Source organism: Eublepharis macularius, chromosome 19, assembly GCF_028583425.1.
Source record: "Eublepharis macularius isolate TG4126 chromosome 19, MPM_Emac_v1.0, whole genome shotgun sequence".
NCBI classification, from domain to species: domain Eukaryota; kingdom Metazoa; phylum Chordata; class Lepidosauria; order Squamata; family Eublepharidae; genus Eublepharis; species Eublepharis macularius.
In genome coordinates this window covers 22,648,953-22,667,336 of record NC_072808.1, presented here as the reverse complement: position 1 = coordinate 22,667,336, position 18,384 = coordinate 22,648,953, and the positions used below count along the sequence as shown (strand labels likewise).

At 51.7% G+C, this 18,384-nt stretch overlaps 1 protein-coding gene across 4 annotated transcripts in view; it reads right to left on the bottom strand.

The window, feature by feature from the left end:
- LOC129345920 (uncharacterized) overlaps positions 1-18,384 on the bottom strand; it is a 37,488-nt gene that overhangs the window by 12,875 nt on the left and 6,229 nt on the right. For all 4 annotated transcript variants that reach the window (XR_008598646.1, XR_008598647.1, XR_008598645.1 and 1 more), the window contains exons 2-3: positions 2,209-2,301; positions 1,835-2,087 (exon numbers count right to left, since the gene is read on the bottom strand). Coding sequence is in view for 1 of the 4 variants with exons in the window: in XM_055003156.1 (XP_054859131.1) it covers positions 1,835-1,880 (46 nt within the window). In the remaining 3 variants the exon portion in view is untranslated. The remainder of the gene's footprint in view (positions 1-1,834; positions 2,088-2,208; positions 2,302-18,384) is intronic.

Genomic DNA, 18,384 nt, shown 5'->3' with positions numbered 1-18,384 from the left:
CACCACTGCCTGCAGTCAGCTCAGACGTGGCTCCGTTGCCCATCAACCACCGAGGGCCCTACAGCCCAACAGACCATGTGTGGAAAGCTGGGGGAGGAAAGAGCTGACACCCCCCAACATCACCATTGCAGTTCTTGGGTCTGTTAGTTAGTTAGTTAGTTGGTTAGTTAAGTTAGTTAGTTAGTTAGTAAGTAAGTAAGTAAGTAAGTAAGATCTTTGCAGATGTTATTGTGTCATTATTCATAATATTGCCCTTCCTATTGAGTTAGTAACCTTATGATTATAGTATTTGTATTATTACTTCTCATTATTATTATCATTATTAATATTGGAGTAATTGTTGTGTTTATAGTTATTAACGTTCTTATTGCAGTTGTTCTTTGTCGTTTGAATTATTAAAGTGTTCATTAATTTTTTTGAACTGAATTATGAAAGACAAATGACAAGTAATTTATACCACCCCATAACTGATACAAACTGCCAACCCAAGGTTCTGTTTTTGAGTTTAAAAAGCGTCCAGAAAATCTTTGTTCAGAAACAGGAACTATTAGCAAAAAAGAGGCATCCTTTAACTGCCATCTTTCACACCATCTCACTTAGCTTAAAGAGGCCCTGTTTAAAATTGTTTATCCCTGTGGGGTGCGGAAGCGGCAGCAGAGGCTAAAGGCCGCAGCTGCTCCAGGGCAGGGCAGGGCCCCACCTGGGATGGCCCCCGCAGGACCGAATGCCAGGCTAGGCTGGAGAATGCCAGGATGGGCTGGACTTCTCCCTAACATTTAGTTTTCGGCGTCCAAGGCTTTTTGAAACTAGGTTTGCAAGGGGTTTTGAAATCAGGAGGCACTCAGACAGGTGAAATGCTCCCCGCAACCTGAGGGCTGGACCTCAGAGAGAAATGGGCCCGTGCCGGCTTACGCATCCAGCCACAAGTCATTGCACTGAGTTGGCAAGTAATGCATATTCACGTGTGGACCAGCCTGTGCGAGAGGGGGATGAAATGGCACCGCCGTAGCTGTCAGTGACCGTTCTTTGTTCATTGGGTGTGAAGGCGAGGAAGGTACGTGCCTCAGTTTCCTTTTCCAAAATGGCAGGCTTTCCAGTTCAACAACGGTTTTCCCTCCCAGGTTTTCTGGAAAAGGCCCTGCCTCTGTTATTGCTCGATTCCGGCCCTTCGGCTCATGCTTTTAAAATATATCAAGCTTTTCAGGTTCTTCTACCTCATCCGTTGAGGAGGGATCGCAAACTAAAATCACCGCAAGGAATGCTCATGGGCAAGGCACATAAGAACACGACAGTCCGTTTGTGTAGTTCCCCTTCATCACGAAAACACTGTCTGCAGCATTCTCTCAGCTGCACTGCGAAGCAGCTTGGTGCTGGCAGAAAGCAGCCCCCTCCTCCGCCCTGCCTCTGCTGAGAGCGCTGGCAGAGGCTGTGTGGGACACAACGGTCTCATTGCTGCAGCTGTCTGGTGGGCCGGGCAGCCGCCCCCATCTGCGCCCCTGCAGACTTTGGGAAAGCTCCAGCGTACCACTTCATTCCCTTGTTCACTGTTTATTGCGACCCCACGCCCCCTCACAGGGCCACTCCAGCTGCAGAGAGCTCACATCACCTGTTCAAACAACCCTCCCCACTGGGGGCCCAACTGGCCCTCTGAGAAACGCAGGAGTGCTTCAGGGCCGTGCACGATGATGTCCCTTCCGGGAGTGATGTCTCCATGCCACCCTGGGAGCACGCCAGGAGGCTTCTTCCCACAGCTTTCCCCCTCCCCCTGCGGGCCTGGTGAGGGGGACGGGGACAGGGGATCCTCTGCCCCCACCAGGGGACCCGGCCGCCCTACCTGTGAAGGATGTCTGGCTGAGCATGACTGGTCCAAGGCCACCCATCAGCTTTCTATGGCAGACTGGGGGGATGGCGTATTAGGGAAAGACGACCGGTAGCTGAAAAGCTCGCATGACATGTTGCCTGCCTTGAAGACAACCTGGGCCGGGATGTCCCGATTCTCTTCCCTTTGGAGCTGCAGCTCCCTTCGGCATCCTGAGGGTGGGGGCCAGTTTTCAAACACGTTGTACTGCTTTCTTGAGGGGAGAGGCCTGCCGGAAAGAGAGACCGTCTGCTTCTGTTGCAAATAGCAGGAGGGGAGGGGGGGGAGACCTGGAGACAACCTGGGCCAGATGTTCCGATTCTCTTCCTTTTTAGCTCTGAAACACTCACAATCATGCTGAAGGTGACGGTCCATTTCAGATCCCGAGCTTTATTTTTGTCAGGCTATGGATGACAGGATACAGCAGACGGATCTCTGGGCCACTGGCATCAAGACACAGGTTCCTGGTTAATGGCTTTTATTCAGAAATCAAATCATTTCCATGTGCAGGTCCATAGTTTACTTAAGAGCTAAAATGCTTCTAGGCAGTACAGCTTCCTTGAAAGGAATGGGGCTTAAGGAACATACAGGTCTAAATACTCAAACATTCCCCCCCCCCCAACCCACCACTTCCAGCGGAAAAAAGCCTGGGAATCTTTGCTGGAGTTTATACTAGAGCTAGACAAGACAGAGGCATAAGAGTAATAGTAACATTTCAGACAGTCCAAGGTCATTTCGGGGAGCTTCAGAGAAATACCCAGATTATGAAGCTGAGTTCCCAGGCAGGGAGGGAGAGAAACAAAAGTGATGCCCACAGCCTTTCCAATATGAAATCAAACCATAGTACAGACAATCATCATCCCCTAGAACAAGAGGCTTGCCAGCCTCCAGGTAGCGGCTGGAGATCTCCCGGAATTATAACTGGTCTCCAGGCCACAGAGATCAGTTCACCTGGAGAAAATGGCTACTTTGGGGGGTGGGGGTGAACTCTATGGAATTATGCTATGTCAAGGTCCTTTCCCTCCCCAAACTCCACTTTCTCCAGGTTTCACCCCCCCCCCCAAAGATCTCCAGGAATTTCCCAACTTGGAGCTGGCAACCCTATAGAACAATGACAAGGATGGATGGGTACAGACATACATGACAGTTTTCTAACGCCGGCCGCAAATGGACAGATGCCAACGGATGGACAGGCGGATCCTTTTATCGCTATCGATTCATGGTAACAGCAATACTGTTTGGTTTGGATCAGGGTCACATGGGGAGGGGCCCGGGTGGAATCTCTGTCTGGGGGCCCCGCATGGTTTCGGCTGCCCTGCAGGGGAAAGAGAGTGTGGCTTTGGAGAATATCTATTCCGAGCCACTGGTGGCAAGTTCTGGTGGTCAGAAACGTTCCCTTGGGCCTCTTCTTCCTTCCCCCACCATGGGCAAAAATACTAGCAGTACTCTGTTGGGGGGGGCTGGTACAAGTGGAGGGGGGGCCTTCCACCAATTGAGGGTGCTTCTGGGCCGATGTGCTGAATTGCTGGCTGGCTGGGGCAAGATGGCACTTTTCTGAGAAGACAGGATGGCATCGGAGCATATAGGCAGCAGGGCAAAATTCCAAGAGCAAATCCGGATTGTTTCCCTATTGACAGTTATTTCCAGGAAAGTCATTTCCCAGGAAGCCCCCTGCTACCAGCACTCTATTTAGCTTAGGTAAGAGGAGAAAAGAAGTGCACTCTGGGGGAGTTAACACTAGAATAAATATCTGAAGAGGCAAGCTGTGGCTCATGAAAGCTCATAGCCTATCACTAATTTTGTTAGTCTTATAGGTGCTCTTGGAGTCTTTTCCACTGCTAGTCTCTAAGGTTTTATCGAACCGCTTGGCAGTTGCCCCATGACTGCAGCTCCTAACATCTGAGATGGGTCCCACTCCTCTTATCTCTCCCTTCAGCTGGCGGGTGGGGTCAGGAGCTCCAAGAGGCTGTGCAAGTACAGGAGGGAGCTCAGAGGTTGTTCGGCCTCAGGGCAGGTCAACAGCTAGAGAAGAAGGGAGCTGGCGGGGCGAGCGGCTGCCTCTTTGACCTCATTGTCCTGCCTCTTGAAGGATCGTCAAAACAGTGTTGGAAAGCACCAGTGAACCATCTTGTAAGTAATTTGTGCCATCTTGGTTCCTTTTCCCTTCTCTGTTTGTGGCTCAGTTCTTTCCTCTTCCCCACGTACGCCCCTCTCTTTCTAGTGATCTCAGGGTGGGCACCTGGGGATCCCAGGCCAAATCAGGCCTTCCAAGGAATGCTGCCTAGTCCCCTTCCAAAGTGCCAATCTAGAGGGGAAGAAAGGAATGGGAGGGAGGCAGTCATGGCAGGTGGCCCTGCTTTCAATGTTGGGAAACAAGCCAGCCAGACCACGGCCTGTCTCTGGAGAGGAAATTTGCTCTGCAGAAATCAGTCCGCTAATCGATCCAAAGGAGTTAGCTGTGCTAGTCTGTAGTAGCAAAATAGTAACGAGTAGGGATGTGCGTTTCGGCATTCTGAATGCCGAAAGAATGCCGAAACAAAAGTGTTTCGGCATTCTTCAAGAATCCCGAAACGTTTCGGGGAATGCCGAAACGTTTCGGGATTGCCGAAAGAAAAACCCGAAACGTTTCGGGATTCTTTCGGCATTCTTTCGGCATTCGAGAATCGCCATTTTGATTTTGCTAGCCGTTTGCCTTAGCAAGCGGCTAGCAAAATCCTGCTGGAAGCAAAGGCTTCCTGCAGGCTCTTAGAAGAGGGGAGGGGGGGAGAAGGAGTGAATCACTCACTCCTTCTGTCACCCCCCACCCCTCTTGCAAAGGAGGATAGGGAATCCTGCTTTGCCTTGCAAATGCAAGGTGCAAGCATTGCATTGCACTTTGCATTTGCAAAGCAGCAGAGATTCCCGCCAAAACTAACAGGTAGGGGAGGGGGAGCAGGAGGAGGGTGGCTCTTGGAGTGTGGGTGGGGAAAGGCAGGGGACTGGGGACTTTAGGAGTCACCAATCCCACTGCTGCATTCTCATGCCAGCCAATAGATTTAAATCTTTGGCTGAGGCTGCAGCAGGGGATTTAAATTTGGAGCAAGACTGTCTGGAACACTTCTGTTGCTGCTGCTGCTGAGCTGTGACCGAGAGAGGAGAAGAAGAGAGACTGCACCTGGAGCCTGGAGGACATCTGCCTGGAGGATCAACTGTGCTGGACATCCTGAGAGGACACCTGGTAGGCCTTTTTAAAATTTTTGTAAATTTTTTTGATGCTGGGCAATGTGCTGCTGTGGCCTGCCTCTGCAAAAAGGTGTTGCAGTTTATTCTTGGCATGGCCTGGGGGACAGGTTGGGCAGACAATGTTTAATGGTGGGGTGGGGGTTTCAGCATTGGTTGTTGTGCTTGCCTTCTTTAAGCTTGATCCACTGTTTTAAGATTAAAACAAGAGTGTGCCAGCTTTGGGCCTACACAGGCCAGAAGCCTTTCTTCTGGCTGGCTCTCACAGTTGTGCTCCACAATCTGGAATGGTGTGGCTTGCTTTTCTGTGTCTGGTCCCCTGCTTGCAAGGATTCCCAACAGGCTCCGTCCTGATCAACTGTGCCAGCCTGTGGGCCACACACAGGTATGGCCTGGGGGACAGGTTGGGCAGACAATGTTTGATGGTGGGGGGGGTTTCAGCATTGGTTGTTGTGCTTGCCTTCTTTAAGCTTGATCCACTGTTTTAAGATTAAAACAAGAGTGTGCCAGCTTTGGGCCTACACAGGCCAGAAGCCTTTCTTCTGGCTGGCTCTCACAGTTGTGCTTCACAATCTGGAATGGTGTGGCTTGCCTTTCTGTGTCTGGTCCCCTGCTTGCAAGGATTCCCAACAGGCTCCGTCCTGATCAACTGTGCCAGCCTGTGGGCCACACACAGGTATGGCCTGGGGGACAGGTTGGGCAGACAATGTTTGATGGTGGGGGGGGGTTCAGCATTGGTTGTTGTGCTTGCCTTCTTTAAGCTTGATCCACTGTTTTAAGATTAAAACAAGAGTGTGCCAGCTTTGGGCCTACACAGGCCAGAAGCCTTTCTTCTGGCTGGCTCTCACAGTTGTGCTTCACAATCTGGAATGGTGTGGCTTGCCTTTCTGTGTCTGGTCCCCTGCTTGCAAGGATTCCCAACAGGCTCCGTCCTGATCAACTGTGCCAGCCTGTGGGCCACACACAGGTATGGCCTGGGGGACAGGTTGGGCAGACAATCTTTGATGGTGGGGGGGGGGGGTTTCAGCATTGGTTGCTGTGCTTGCCTTCTTTAAGCTTGATCCACTGTTTTAAGATTAAAACCAGAGTGTGCCAGCTTCGGGCCTACACAGGCCAGAAGCCTTTCTTCTGGCTGGCTCTCACAGTTGTGCTTCACAATCTGGAATGGTGTGGCTTGCCTTTCTGTGTCTGGTCCCCTGCTAGCAAGGATTCCCAACAGGCTCCGTCCTGATCAACTGTGCCAGCCTGTGGGCCACACACAGGTATGGCCTGGGGGACAGGTTGGGCAGACAATCTTTGATGGTGGGGGGGGGGGGGTTTCAGCATTGGTTGTTGTGCTTGCCTTCTTTAAGCTTGATCCACTGTTTTAAGATTAAAACCAGAGTGTGCCAGCTTCGGGCCTACACAGGCCAGAAGCCTTTCTTCTGGCTGGCTCTCACAGTTGTGCTTCACAATCTGGAATGGTGTGGCTTGCCTTTCTGTGTCTGGTCCCCTGCTAGCAAGGATTCCCAACAGGCTCCGTCCTGATCAACTGTGCCAGCCTGTGGGCCACACACAGGTATGGCCTGGGGGACAGGTTGGGCAGACAATGTTTGATGGTGGGGGGGGGGGTTTCAGCATTGGTTGTTGTGCTTGCCTTCTTTAAGCTTGATCCACTGTTTGAAGATTAAAACCAGAGTGTGCCAGCTTCGGGCCTACACAGGCCAGAAGCCTTTCTTCTGGCTGGCTCTCACAGTTGTGCTTCACAATCTGGAATGGTGTGGCTTGCCTTTCTGTGTCTGGTCCCCTGCTTGCAAGGATTCCCAACAGGCTCCGTCCTGATCAACTGTGCCAGCCTGTGGGCCACACACAGGTATGGCCTGGGGGACAGGTTGGGCAGACAATGTTTGATGGTGGGGGGGGGGGTTCAGCATTGGTTGTTGTGCTTGCCTTCTTTAAGCTTGATCCACTGTTTGAAGATTAAAACCAGAGTGTGCCAGCTTCGGGCCTACACAGGCCAGAAGCCTTTCTTCTGGCTGGCTCTCACAGTTGTGCTTCACAATCTGGAATGGTGTGGCTTGCCTTTCTGTGTCTGGTCCCCTGCTAGCAAGGATTCCCAACAGGCTCCGTCCTGATCAACTGTGCCAGCCTGTGGGCCACACACAGGTATGGCCTGGGGGACAGGTTGGGCAGACAATGTTTGATGGTGGGGGGGGGGGTTTCAGCATTGGTTGTTGTGCTTGCCTTCTTTAAGCTTGATCCACTGTTTGAAGATTAAAACCAGAGTGTGCCAGCTTCGGGCCTACACAGGCCAGAAGCCTGTCTTCTGGCTGGCTCTCACAGTTGTGCTTCACAATCTGGAATGGTGTGGCTTGCCTTTCTGTGTCTGGTCCCCTGCTAGCAAGGATTCCCAACAGGCTCCGTCCTGATCAACTGTGCCAGCCTGTGGGCCACACACAGGTATGGCCTGGGGGACAGGTTGGGCAGACAATGTTTGATGGTGGGGGGGGGGGTTCAGCATTGGTTGTTGTGCTTGCCTTCTTTAAGCTTGATCCACTGTTTGAAGATTAAAACCAGAGTGTGCCAGCTTCGGGCCTACACAGGCCAGAAGCCTTTCTTCTGGCTGGCTCTCACAGTTGTGCTTCACAATCTGGAATGGTGTGGCTTGCTGTTCTGTGTCTGGTCCCCTGCTAGCAAGGATTCCCAACAGGCTCCGTCCTGATCAACTGTGCCAGCCTGTGGGCCACACACAGGTATGCTGCTTTGGCCAAGGTAACCCTTTTTGGTTGCTGGCCTGGCACTCACAGTTGTGCTCCACAATCTGGAATGGTGTGGCTTGCGTTTCTGTGTCTGGTCCCCTGCTTGCAAGGATTCCCAACAGGCTCCGTCCTGATCAACTGTGCCAGCCTTCGGCCCACACACAGGCCTGCTGCTCCGGCTTTGGTAACCCTTCCCGTTTGCTGGCCTGGCACTCACTGTTTTGCTTCACATTCAGGTTGTTTATCGTTGGTGGACCTCTTCTGGACTGGACTGCACTTGGTGGACATCGGCCTGCAGATCTCTGCGTGGAGGATCAACATTGCTGGACATCTGCACTGGTGGACTGGTAGGGTTGTTGTTAAATTTGGTTTTTGAGCTTATGTCTGCTGCTGTGCCTACCTGCGAGCATATGCTTTGGCTCTGTCTTTATGGCTTGGGCCGGGGGGGGGGGCATTTTCTGGTTGGGCAAGAGGATATTGTTTGGGGGTTAGGGGGGCCAGCATTGATCGCAGTGCCTGCTTTCTTTCATGTTTCATTTTTCAAGTTTGAGTGTGGGGTGGGCATGAACTGCTGTTTCACAGGACTAAAAAATGAGTGTGCCAGCTTCTGGCCTGCACAGGCCAGAAGCTCTGCTGGGTGGATGTGTTTTGTTTTGCTGCTGGTTGGCCCTAGCCTTTAAGGGGGGGGGGGCTGACTTGGCTTGTGCAACGGGGCCTTGAATTTTGGGGTTGCGTGTGCGGCGTGTGGTGTTGACTCTGCTAACATTTCCAATTTTCTTGACAGCATCGTGGAGGAGAGGAGGACCAGCTGCAAGACCGCCTGAACATCGCTGGACTGCAGGACTGGTGTTAGTGTGAGCGAGTCCGGGTTGACATTTGGGTGGCCTTGGGGGTGGGTTCTTGCTAGCTTGGGAGGGGGGAGGCTCATCTTCAAAACACCACATCCACACCCCACACCGACATACCACAGATACATCGGTCCCGCTAAATAGTGTCTCTTAGGTAGGTAGGCCAGTTGGTAGGTGATCAGTGGATAATTGCCCTCAACATAATTATTAGGGAAACCGAGCCTAGTTTTTTTTAAAAAACTAAATAGGGACTCAGCAGGGAAAGCATTAGTGAGTGAGTGTTAGGTTTGAATTCTATATATATATATATATATATATAAAAATTTGTAATAGCTGTCAATAGGCTTCCCATTAGTGCCCCCATAACTAGGGTTCCACTGCCCATCTCTGGCACACGTGGTGGTGCCAGGCCGGCCCGGGCATACTAGTGTGTGAGTGTTTAAGGCTTCGTCACCTGTTATTGGGGTTTAGGGCCAGCTCAATTCCAGAGGAATTCAGCTGATTGGCAGGCTCAGGTTCCCTGACATAAATAGGGTTGCTTAAAAAGGCACTTGATTGTTCATCTCCAAGTCACAGAGCCACTAGAAACACAGATTTATAGCAGGTTAGTTAGGTCTTGAAAACAAAGTTGACCTTTGTTTTCTAAATCTTTTCTGATTAGTTAGGGTTGAATTTGGGAGGGGAAAGTATGTCAGAGAGGAAAGCAGAGAGGGGACCCGGGGGAAAGGCTAGGGAGAAATCTAGAGGGGAGGAGGGGAGGGGGAGGGGGACTGCTGCGGCAGCCCCTCCATCTGAGCGGAGGAGGCCCTCCCCTGCGCTGCTGCCGTTCACCAGCCTGGCTTCTGGTGACAGGAAGAGGGTTCGCAAGACTCTCTTTCCTGAGGCAGCTGCTGGAGGGCCACCCCCAACCCGGGTGCGTGAGGCAGGGGCTGGCACTGGGCAGGGGCCTGCTGCTGAGGCTCCTCCTCCTCCAGTGGTTGCGAGCCAGCTGCTGGAGGAGGGGCAGCATGTGGTGTCTCCTGGGATGGGCGCGGAGCACATGACTTTCCCTGCGCTCCCGCTCACCCCAGGAACCCGGAGGATGTTGGAGGAACTGCCCGTGAGACCCCCCCTGGGGCGGTCCACCCCAGTTTCCTCTGAGGCCAGCAGCAGGCCTCTCGCGGCTGTGCAGGAGGAGAGGACGCGGGAGGAAGAGGCAGAGACTGTGGTGGAAGAGCCCACATCTCTGCCCCTTCAGCCTCGTCCATCCCCACCTGCCCGGCCGAGAGTGGGACACGGTGTGTCCGGCCAGAGCACCTCACAGGAGGTGCCGCAGGGTGGTCCCGAACGCGCTTCTCCTGGGAAGCGTGGGATGCCCTTTTCCTCCGAAATCTGGAAGCACTTCCAGACAACGGAGGATCCCCGAGCAGCCCTGTGCCTGCATTGTAGGCAGCGCGTCAGCCGTGGCAAAGATGTGTGGCATCTCTCCACGTCTGGGATGAGGTACCATATGAAGAGGCACCACCAGGCGGTGCTTCTTCGGGAGGAGGGTTCGAGTGGCGCCGCACGGCCGCCAGCTAGCCAGAAGGAGGCAGGCTCCTCTGGTGCTCTCCCCCCAAGGGTACCTGCAGGAAAGGGACGCCAAGCCTCTCTCCCGGAGATGCTTGGTATGCAGGGCGCTAGTGTGCCCAGAGAGGGGATCCGGAGGGCGAGCAGGCGCATCACGCGCCACATCGTCAACATGATAGCAGTGGATGGGCAACCGTATTCCGTAGTTGAAGACTTCGGCTTCTCAGGGCTGCTCCAAGATTGCTTTCCCTGGTACGCCGTCCCTGCTCGCACGTCGTTGAGCAGATCGGTGGTGCCCTCGTTTTACAGGGCTGCCAGGGATCATGTGAAGGCACAGCTGTCCCGGGTTGCCGGGAGAACTGTGCACTTCACATCGGACATCTGGACCTGCCCAAGTGTGCAGCAAGCGTACCTCTCGCTTACTGCTCACTGGTGGGAACCCGAGTCGGTTCTGGGTGGGGGCCGGGGGGAGGTGCCTAGCACAGCTAGACAGGGAAGGATGCGAGACCGCCAGGCCGGCTACTGCAAGGCCTTGCTTCACGCCGAGGTGCTCGACGTGTCCCACACGGCGGAGAACATCGCTGCCACCTTAAGGAGACAGTTGGACGAGTGGATAGGCCAGGGACCCGCCACCGTGGGATGCATGGTGACGGACGGTGGCAAGAACATGAGGGCAGCGGCGCATCTAGTGAGCCGAGAGAGCGTCTACTGTGCCGCTCACAAGCTTCACCTAGTGGTGAGAGATGCGCTGGGGTTGGGCTCCTCGAAGGAACCCGTGGATACCCGGACCCGTGAACTCCAGTTACTTGTCCAGAAATGTCGGAGGCTCACGGGTCACTTCTCGCGCAGCGTGAAGGCCACGCACGAACTGCGCCAGACACAGGTCAGGACAGGTGTGCCAGAGCACGCTCTGATCACTGACGTCAGCACTCGCTGGAACTCCACCTGCGCCATGCTTGAGCGCTTGGTGGAGCAGCAGGCCGCACTCCACGCGTGGCTCTCCGAGCACCGCGGTGCGAGTCAGGTGGGTGAGTTCAACCGGGAGGATTGGCTCACCATCACCCAGACAGTGGAGGTCCTGAAGCCCTTCAAGGACTTCACTGTGGCGGTCTCGTCAGACACGGCGACCCTCGGTCTGGTCATTCCCCTGGTGCACACGCTCCAGAGGAATCTGGCCACCCTTGCAGACCGGGTCGCGCCCCGTGCTGACCTTGTTCCAGCGGTGCGCGCATTAGTGAGAAGGCTGCAGCAGGGCATAGCTGCCAGGCTAACTCCTCTCACTAAGGAAGAGTCATACATGTTGGCGACCATGTGTGACCCGCGCATAAAGGGCACTTTCGCCGAGCGGGACGGGAACCTCACCCAAGCCAGAGACGGGCTCTGCTCTTGGGTGAGGCGCAGGCAGGCCAAGAGGGGACGCCTGTCGACAGGGGGGACGCAAGAGGGGCCCTGCCGTGCGGGTCCCTCTGACGCCCCCTCTGCGCAGGCCCCCCCCGAGGCCACCACCGGAGTGCCGATGGAGATGGAGATGCTCCGGTGGGCCCTCGTCCCCTCTGGGGTCGTGAGGACCGTGAGAGAGGATCCGGCGGAGGCGATGGTCAGGGACTACCTCGCGGAGCCCTGCGAGTCGCTCTCCACCGATCCGCTCAGCTACTGGGCCAGGAAGGAGTCGGTCTGGCCGGACCTCTCCCTCGAGGCGCAGCGGCTGCTCTCATGCCCTCCGACGAGCGTGGAGAGCGAGCGCGTCTTTTCACATGCGGGCGACATTGTCGGCCCACATCGCACTCGCCTTCTCCCATGGAGAGTCGAGCAGTTGACCTTCCTGAAGGTCAACTCTCGCCTCTTCGATTTCTCAGGACTGGACTTCCAGAGTGACTGAGGTGAGCCCAACTTGTGGCCTGCATCCTCTATGAGTCCAATCCTTTGGAATCGCGCTCTCCCCTGTATAAAACCCTGTATATACAGTTAAAACCGGCCAGTAGAGGGAGGGTGGTTAGGAACCAGTGGCAAAGGGAAAACACCCAGCAATTTGAAAGCCCCCCCCCCAGGGTATTCAAAACATCTCCCATCACTGAGACATACCCTGTGGGACCAAATTTATTATGAAAAATAATGCCCCAGAAACATGGATTGCTACTGGAGGGAGAAACAGGTTAGATAGGGATTGCTTAGGTGTTTTTATCAGATGAAATCATTGTAAAAAAAATTGTAGAAGAATTGTTGTACTGTTTTTTGAAAGTTGATGTTCTGTTCATGTAAAAAAAAGGAAAAAAAACCAAAAAAAAATGTTGTGATTATGTTTTTTAAAAGTTGATGTTCTGTTCATGTAAAAAAAAGGAAAAAAAACCCAAAAAAATGTTGTGATTATGTTTTTTAAAAGTTGATGTTCTGTTCATGTAAAAAAAAGGAAAAAAAACCAAAAAAAAATGTTGTGCTTATGTTTTTTAAAAGTTGATGTTCTGTTCATGTAAAAAAAAGGAAAAAAAACCCAAAAAAATGTTGTGATTATGTTTTTTAAAAGTTGATGTTCTGTTCATGTAAAAAAAAGGAAAAAAACCCAAAAAAAAATGTTGTGCTTATGTTTTTTAAAAGTTGATGTTCAGTTCATGTTTAAAAAAAAAAATTTGATGTTAATGTTGGGTTTGCATGGTTGGGGGATGCGGGAAGAGTGGTGGATGGGCACCGGCCAATGATGATCTCTCACAGATGTTCCCAGGTAAATTCTGAGGCTGGTGTGGGGGTGGGGGGAGACCTCTGCAGAACTGCTCCAGAAATACCATTGTCCAGTGCCTTGGAAGTGCCCAGTTCAGCTTTGTGTGTCTGAACTGAAAGCACAGCCACAGGAAATGACATAGGTTCTGCTGGACCCTGTTGCAGTGGTTCCCCCCCATTAAGTCGTTTTATGGAGGGAGAGTTGTATTAGGCTGGTAGTTATTATGATCATCTTCTGTTTCCATGCCCTGTTGTGCCCGCTCACTATGTAACCTGTTGTAATGTTCAAAACTTTACTGTTTGTCCATTTCAAAAAAAAAATTGTGTTTAAGATTCTCTGATGTGTAGTTAATTGTGTTGTGTTGTGCTATGAGGGACAATAAGTGTAATATGTTGTGATTTGTTGACCACTTGTAATTTGAAAATGAGAAAATAAAGGTTTTTTAAACTTAATGATTGTGTGTCTGTGTTCCCTTCTTTGATGGGAGGTTGGTTCCCAGCATAGGGAACAATGGGGCAGGCTGGCCAGCCTGTTCCTGGGGTACTCGGTGTGGGGCAGCTGAGGGTGGTTTTGGTTCTGAGAGGGGCTGAGTGGAGGATTTGGGTCTGTGTGTGGCAGCTGGGGTGGGGGAACTGGGTTTGTGTGGGGCTGAAAGGAGTGGACTATGGGGGATGAGAGCACTGGTCGTCCCTTTTGCCCAAGTAGGCCCCTGCTACTGTCCTGGTGTGGGCTTCCATGCCTCTATCAGTTGCTGGCCCTCCTTTGCCATCTTTTTCAGAAATTTTCCTAGGGCTGCCAAACTCCTGGTTGGGCTTGAGTTCAGGTTAGAGAGAGTAGTTCCCTACAGATAAACTGGCTGCTTCCAAGGGCAATCTCTTTAGAGGGCAAATGCGGACCATGGATTCTGGGGGAGATCCCTACTCAGATTTTCCTTTGCACAAGTCCCACCCCCAAATTGCCAGTAACTTCCAAGGCCAGAGTTTGCCACCCCAGAGAGATCCCGTTCCCACCCTCTTAGCCTTGGCATGAAAGTTGTAGCCACCATGGAACGCTTCCAGGTTCCTGATTCCAAGCCCAATGACACCAATGTAAGACAATCCAGACCTCCATCAAAAATGGATTTTAAGTAGCAGTGGGATTGGGCTGCATTTCAGTCATTCACATATCTGGTTGTGTTCCCAAACATTTAGCTTATGGTTTTTTAAATCGGCGTATGGCACTTAAGGACACTTTTAAATGGTTCTAAAAACATATTTTTATTATGAAGTATTTAATGTGGCATTGATCAAGGGCAGGCCTTTTGGCCAAATGAGCAGTATCAGTACAGTAAAATTTAGACAAAGCTCATAGGAGGAAAAAGCATTCACACTGTGAAGTGGGAAGAAAGTTTCAATTTACATGTACCATGGACTCCGAAAAAGACATGTCCAGACCAAATCAGGCCTGCTTTCTCCCTTGAAGATATCAATTGATGATAGTGCTTATGTCACATCATGAGAAGACAAGGTTCACCAGAAAAGACAATAATGCTAAGAAAAATTGAAGGCAGTAGGGAAAAGAAGAATACCCTAGATGTGGTAGATTGACTTCGGTTTGCAATACATGGACAAGGTTTTTGGGATACTGTGGAGCTCAATATAATTCTAAAGTACACCACAAGTGATTTGAATGCATAAAACATACAGACACATACACATAAAATGTATATACCCCCTCCCCACCAAATTAAAGGTTTATCTTATGCCCCGGTTTTCTCCCCCATGGGAACCTAGAGTGGTTTACACATTGCTGTTCTCCCTTGATTTGTTTCACCCTCATCACAACCAGGCTAACAATAGACAGCTGCTCCATGCCTCACATTGGAGTGACTCCACCGATGGCCTTCTTAGTTGTATGAGGGGGTGGAGGGGGGGGGAGGAAGGAAACAACGCACTCCTGCCCACTCTATCTGGGGCCTAGGTTGCCAAATTGCTTGGCCTTGGCAAGGAGCCAGTGGTGGGGCGGCACTGGTTCTGGGGCCCCGTCAAGAACATTTGTCCAGGGCCCCAAAATCACCTAGACTGCCTCTGGAAAACACAACACAATTGTTTACTTAGGCTGAGCCAAGAACATCCATCAAGCCTACAAGGCACAGAATCAGAGTCTGCCAGATTCTAGACCAACTCTCTAGCCATTGCACTACAGTGGATATCTAAAAATTGTTCATACCCCCACCAGCAACTTGAACATTTTTCTCCAAAAGGCACACAACTTGGCTGGGTCTCAAAAAGGACTATGATGCATGGGCCTGTCAATGCATACTGGTACTAAGGCTCTGGCCGGGGGGAGGGGGGCATTGTGCCAATGCCACCCTGGCTTTGGAAGGGGACAGTAAAATAGAAGAAATAATCTAGCTTCAGTGCCTCCCCCCCTTCTCTCTCTCTCTCTCTCTCTCTATAATGTGAGTGAAAACATTACTATGCCATCACTGAAGCCTACAGGATACATAGGGTCTGTTCACACACGCATGATCATTTAATGGCAATGCTCTGGCATGATGATGTCTGTTCTAGGAAGTGATGTGATCATCACACAAGGCTGGGGAGCACGCACAATTCACAGCAGGCAGATTTGGGCCACAAGGGATCCTGCTTTGGCCTGCAGGGCCCAAATCAGCCCACTGCAAAGCACAGGCATACTCTCAGGGCAGCCAGATGACATCAGTGACATCACGGCAGCAGCCCCTGGAGCGTACCTTGAAGGCTCATTCACTGACTTTCCCCCTTCGGGGTGATAGGTGAGAGTGGGGGATCCCCCACCAAGGGGAAACGGATCCCTAATTGTGTCTGAGGTTGTGGAAATCAAATGGGTCATATTGCTTCTGTCTTTGAGGGACTTACATGCACATTATATTTAACTCCAGATTTCTTGATTGTCAAGGAATGCATGTGGTGGGGGGTGGGGGGAAGGGTGGGAGAAGGGCCCCTGAGGGTGAGGGTGGCATTTGGCATGCAAAATGCCACCCCTGGCAAGACAAGCCTCTCCCAGCTGTCAGTGGTAGAGATGAGAGCAGAGCACCTACTTGGGGAGGCCATGAAATGGCCCCCCCAAGTGGGAGCAGGCTGAGCCTTGGTGGGGGGATGGGAGGAAGGGTGGGAGAAGGGCCCCAGAGGGTTGGGGGGGGGATTTTGTTGCAGTGGTTCCCCCCCATTAAGTCGTTTTATGGAGGGAGAGTTGTATTAGGCTGGTAGTTATTATGATCATCTTCTGTTTCCATGCCCTGTTGTGCCCGCTCACTATGTGACCTGTTGTAATGTTCAAAACTTTACTGTTTGTCCATTTCAAAAAAAAAAATGTGTTTAAGATTCTCTGATGTGTAGTTAATTGTGTTGTGTTGTGCTATGAGGGACAATAAGTGTAATATGTTGTGATTTGTTGACCACTTGTAATTTGAAAATGAGAAAATAAAGGTTTTTTAAACTTAATGATTGTGTGTCTGTGTTCCCTTCTTTGATGGGAGGTTGGTTCCCAGCATAGGGAACAATGGGGCAGGCTGGCCAGCCTTCTCTGCGGGTGGTGGGGGGGTCAGGGGGGTGGTTGTCTGTGTGCCAGGGCAGGTGCTCTTTCCCAGGGACGATTTGGCACTGCCACCATTGTGGCACCCCTTGTCTGTGCAGAACTGCCCTGGGAAAGAGAGTTTAGGGGTTCCCAAAAGGGGAGGGCAGGCCAGCCTGTTCCTGGGGTTATGGTGGGTGTGGGGCAGGTGGGGGTTGATTTGGGTCTGTGAGGGGCTACTGGGGGGATTTGGGTCTGTGTGTGGCAGCTGGGGGGGAATTGGGTTTGTGTGGGGCTGTGAAGGGTGGACTTTAGGGGCTGAGAGCACCTACTTGGGGAGGCCATGAAATGGCCCCCCCAAGTGGGAGCAGGCTGAGCCTTGGTGGGGGGTGGGAGGAGGGGTGGGAGAAGGGCCCCAGAGGGTTGGGGGGCATTTTGCATGCAAAATGCCACCCCTGGCAACACAAGCCTCCCCCAGCTGTCAGTGGTAGAGATTAGAGCACCTACTTGGGGAGGCCATGAAATGGCCCCCCCCAAGTGGGAGCAGGCTGAGCCTCGGTGGGGGGTGGGAGGAGGGGTGGGAGAAGGGCCCCTGAGGGCTGGGGGGCATTTTGCATGCAAAATGCCACCCCTGGCAAAGGAAGCCTGCTTCTTCATTTTTTCCCCATAGGAAATAATGAAGAAGATGCTCCTTTATGGGAGGATGGGGGGACCTGCTTTGGGGGGCCATAACATGGCCCCCCAAAGTCCAATCTGTCTGAAACTTGGGTGGGTGTTAGAGAAGGGTTAGAGGAAGGTCCCCACCAATTTTGGGCTTATTTGGTGGGAAAATGCCTCCTCCAGGCGTCCTGAAAGACGGAGGCATTTTCCCAGCAAAATAACCCGAAAGAATCCCGAAAGAATGCCGAAATAATGCCGAATCCCGAATCCCGAAAGAGATTCTTGTTTCGGCATTCGGCTAATGCCGGTAGAGAATCTTGTTTCGGGTAATCCCGAAACAAGAAAGCCGAAAGTTTTTTCCTTGCACACCCCTAGTAACGAGTCCAGCAGCACCTTTAAGACTAACCAACTAATGCGTGCATCTAACAAAGAGAGCTGTGGTTCTCGAAAGATTATGCTACAGTAAAGTTGGTTAGTCTTAAAGGTGCTACTGGACTCTTTACCAGCCAGCAAATGTAATCGACTGACCTGGATGGGTCAGTACAGTCAGATACTGTCAGCTCTCAGAAGGTAAGCTGAGACTGTGCTGGTTAATACTTGGGTGGACAACCAGAGAAGATGAGGGTTGTTACATAGAGGCGGGTGATGGCAAACCGTCTCTTGTTCATCTGTTGCCTTGAAAATCCCATGAGAGGCTGCCATAAATTGGCTGTGACTTGATGGCACTGTGAACACATCAAAGGCACAACTACTCAAAGGACAACTACAAGGTCCATTTCAAAGTTGGTCACCTCAATTGACCTGCCATTCCTCTGCCTCAGAAACAGGCTTTCCCAAAGAAATTAGTTCCTGACCAGGGACCTAAATAGATGCTTGTAGAAATGACCAACCTGTTCACAATTGTGTGTCTTTCCCTCTTTATGTCTACTCTGGCATCAGAGCCCCTGAGGATGGGCGGTTTATAAATCGAAGTAGTAGTAGTAGTAGTAGTAGTAGTAGTAGTAGTAGTAGTAGTAGTAGTAGTAGTAGTAGTAGTAGTAGTAGTAGTAGTAGTAGTAGTAGTAATAACAATAATCTTCCTGTTCTGCTTCCACTGTACATTCCCTGAGCCAAACCCATCTCTGGCCCTTATCCCTGCTGAGTGGTATTTCTGCTTGGCCCAAATGGTGCAAATGTGCCCCCCCCACCTCACCCCCCAAACCCACCTCCAGTTTAGACTATGACAAAACTTCTGCGTGGAAGTGACAAGCAAATTTTCTATCTGGC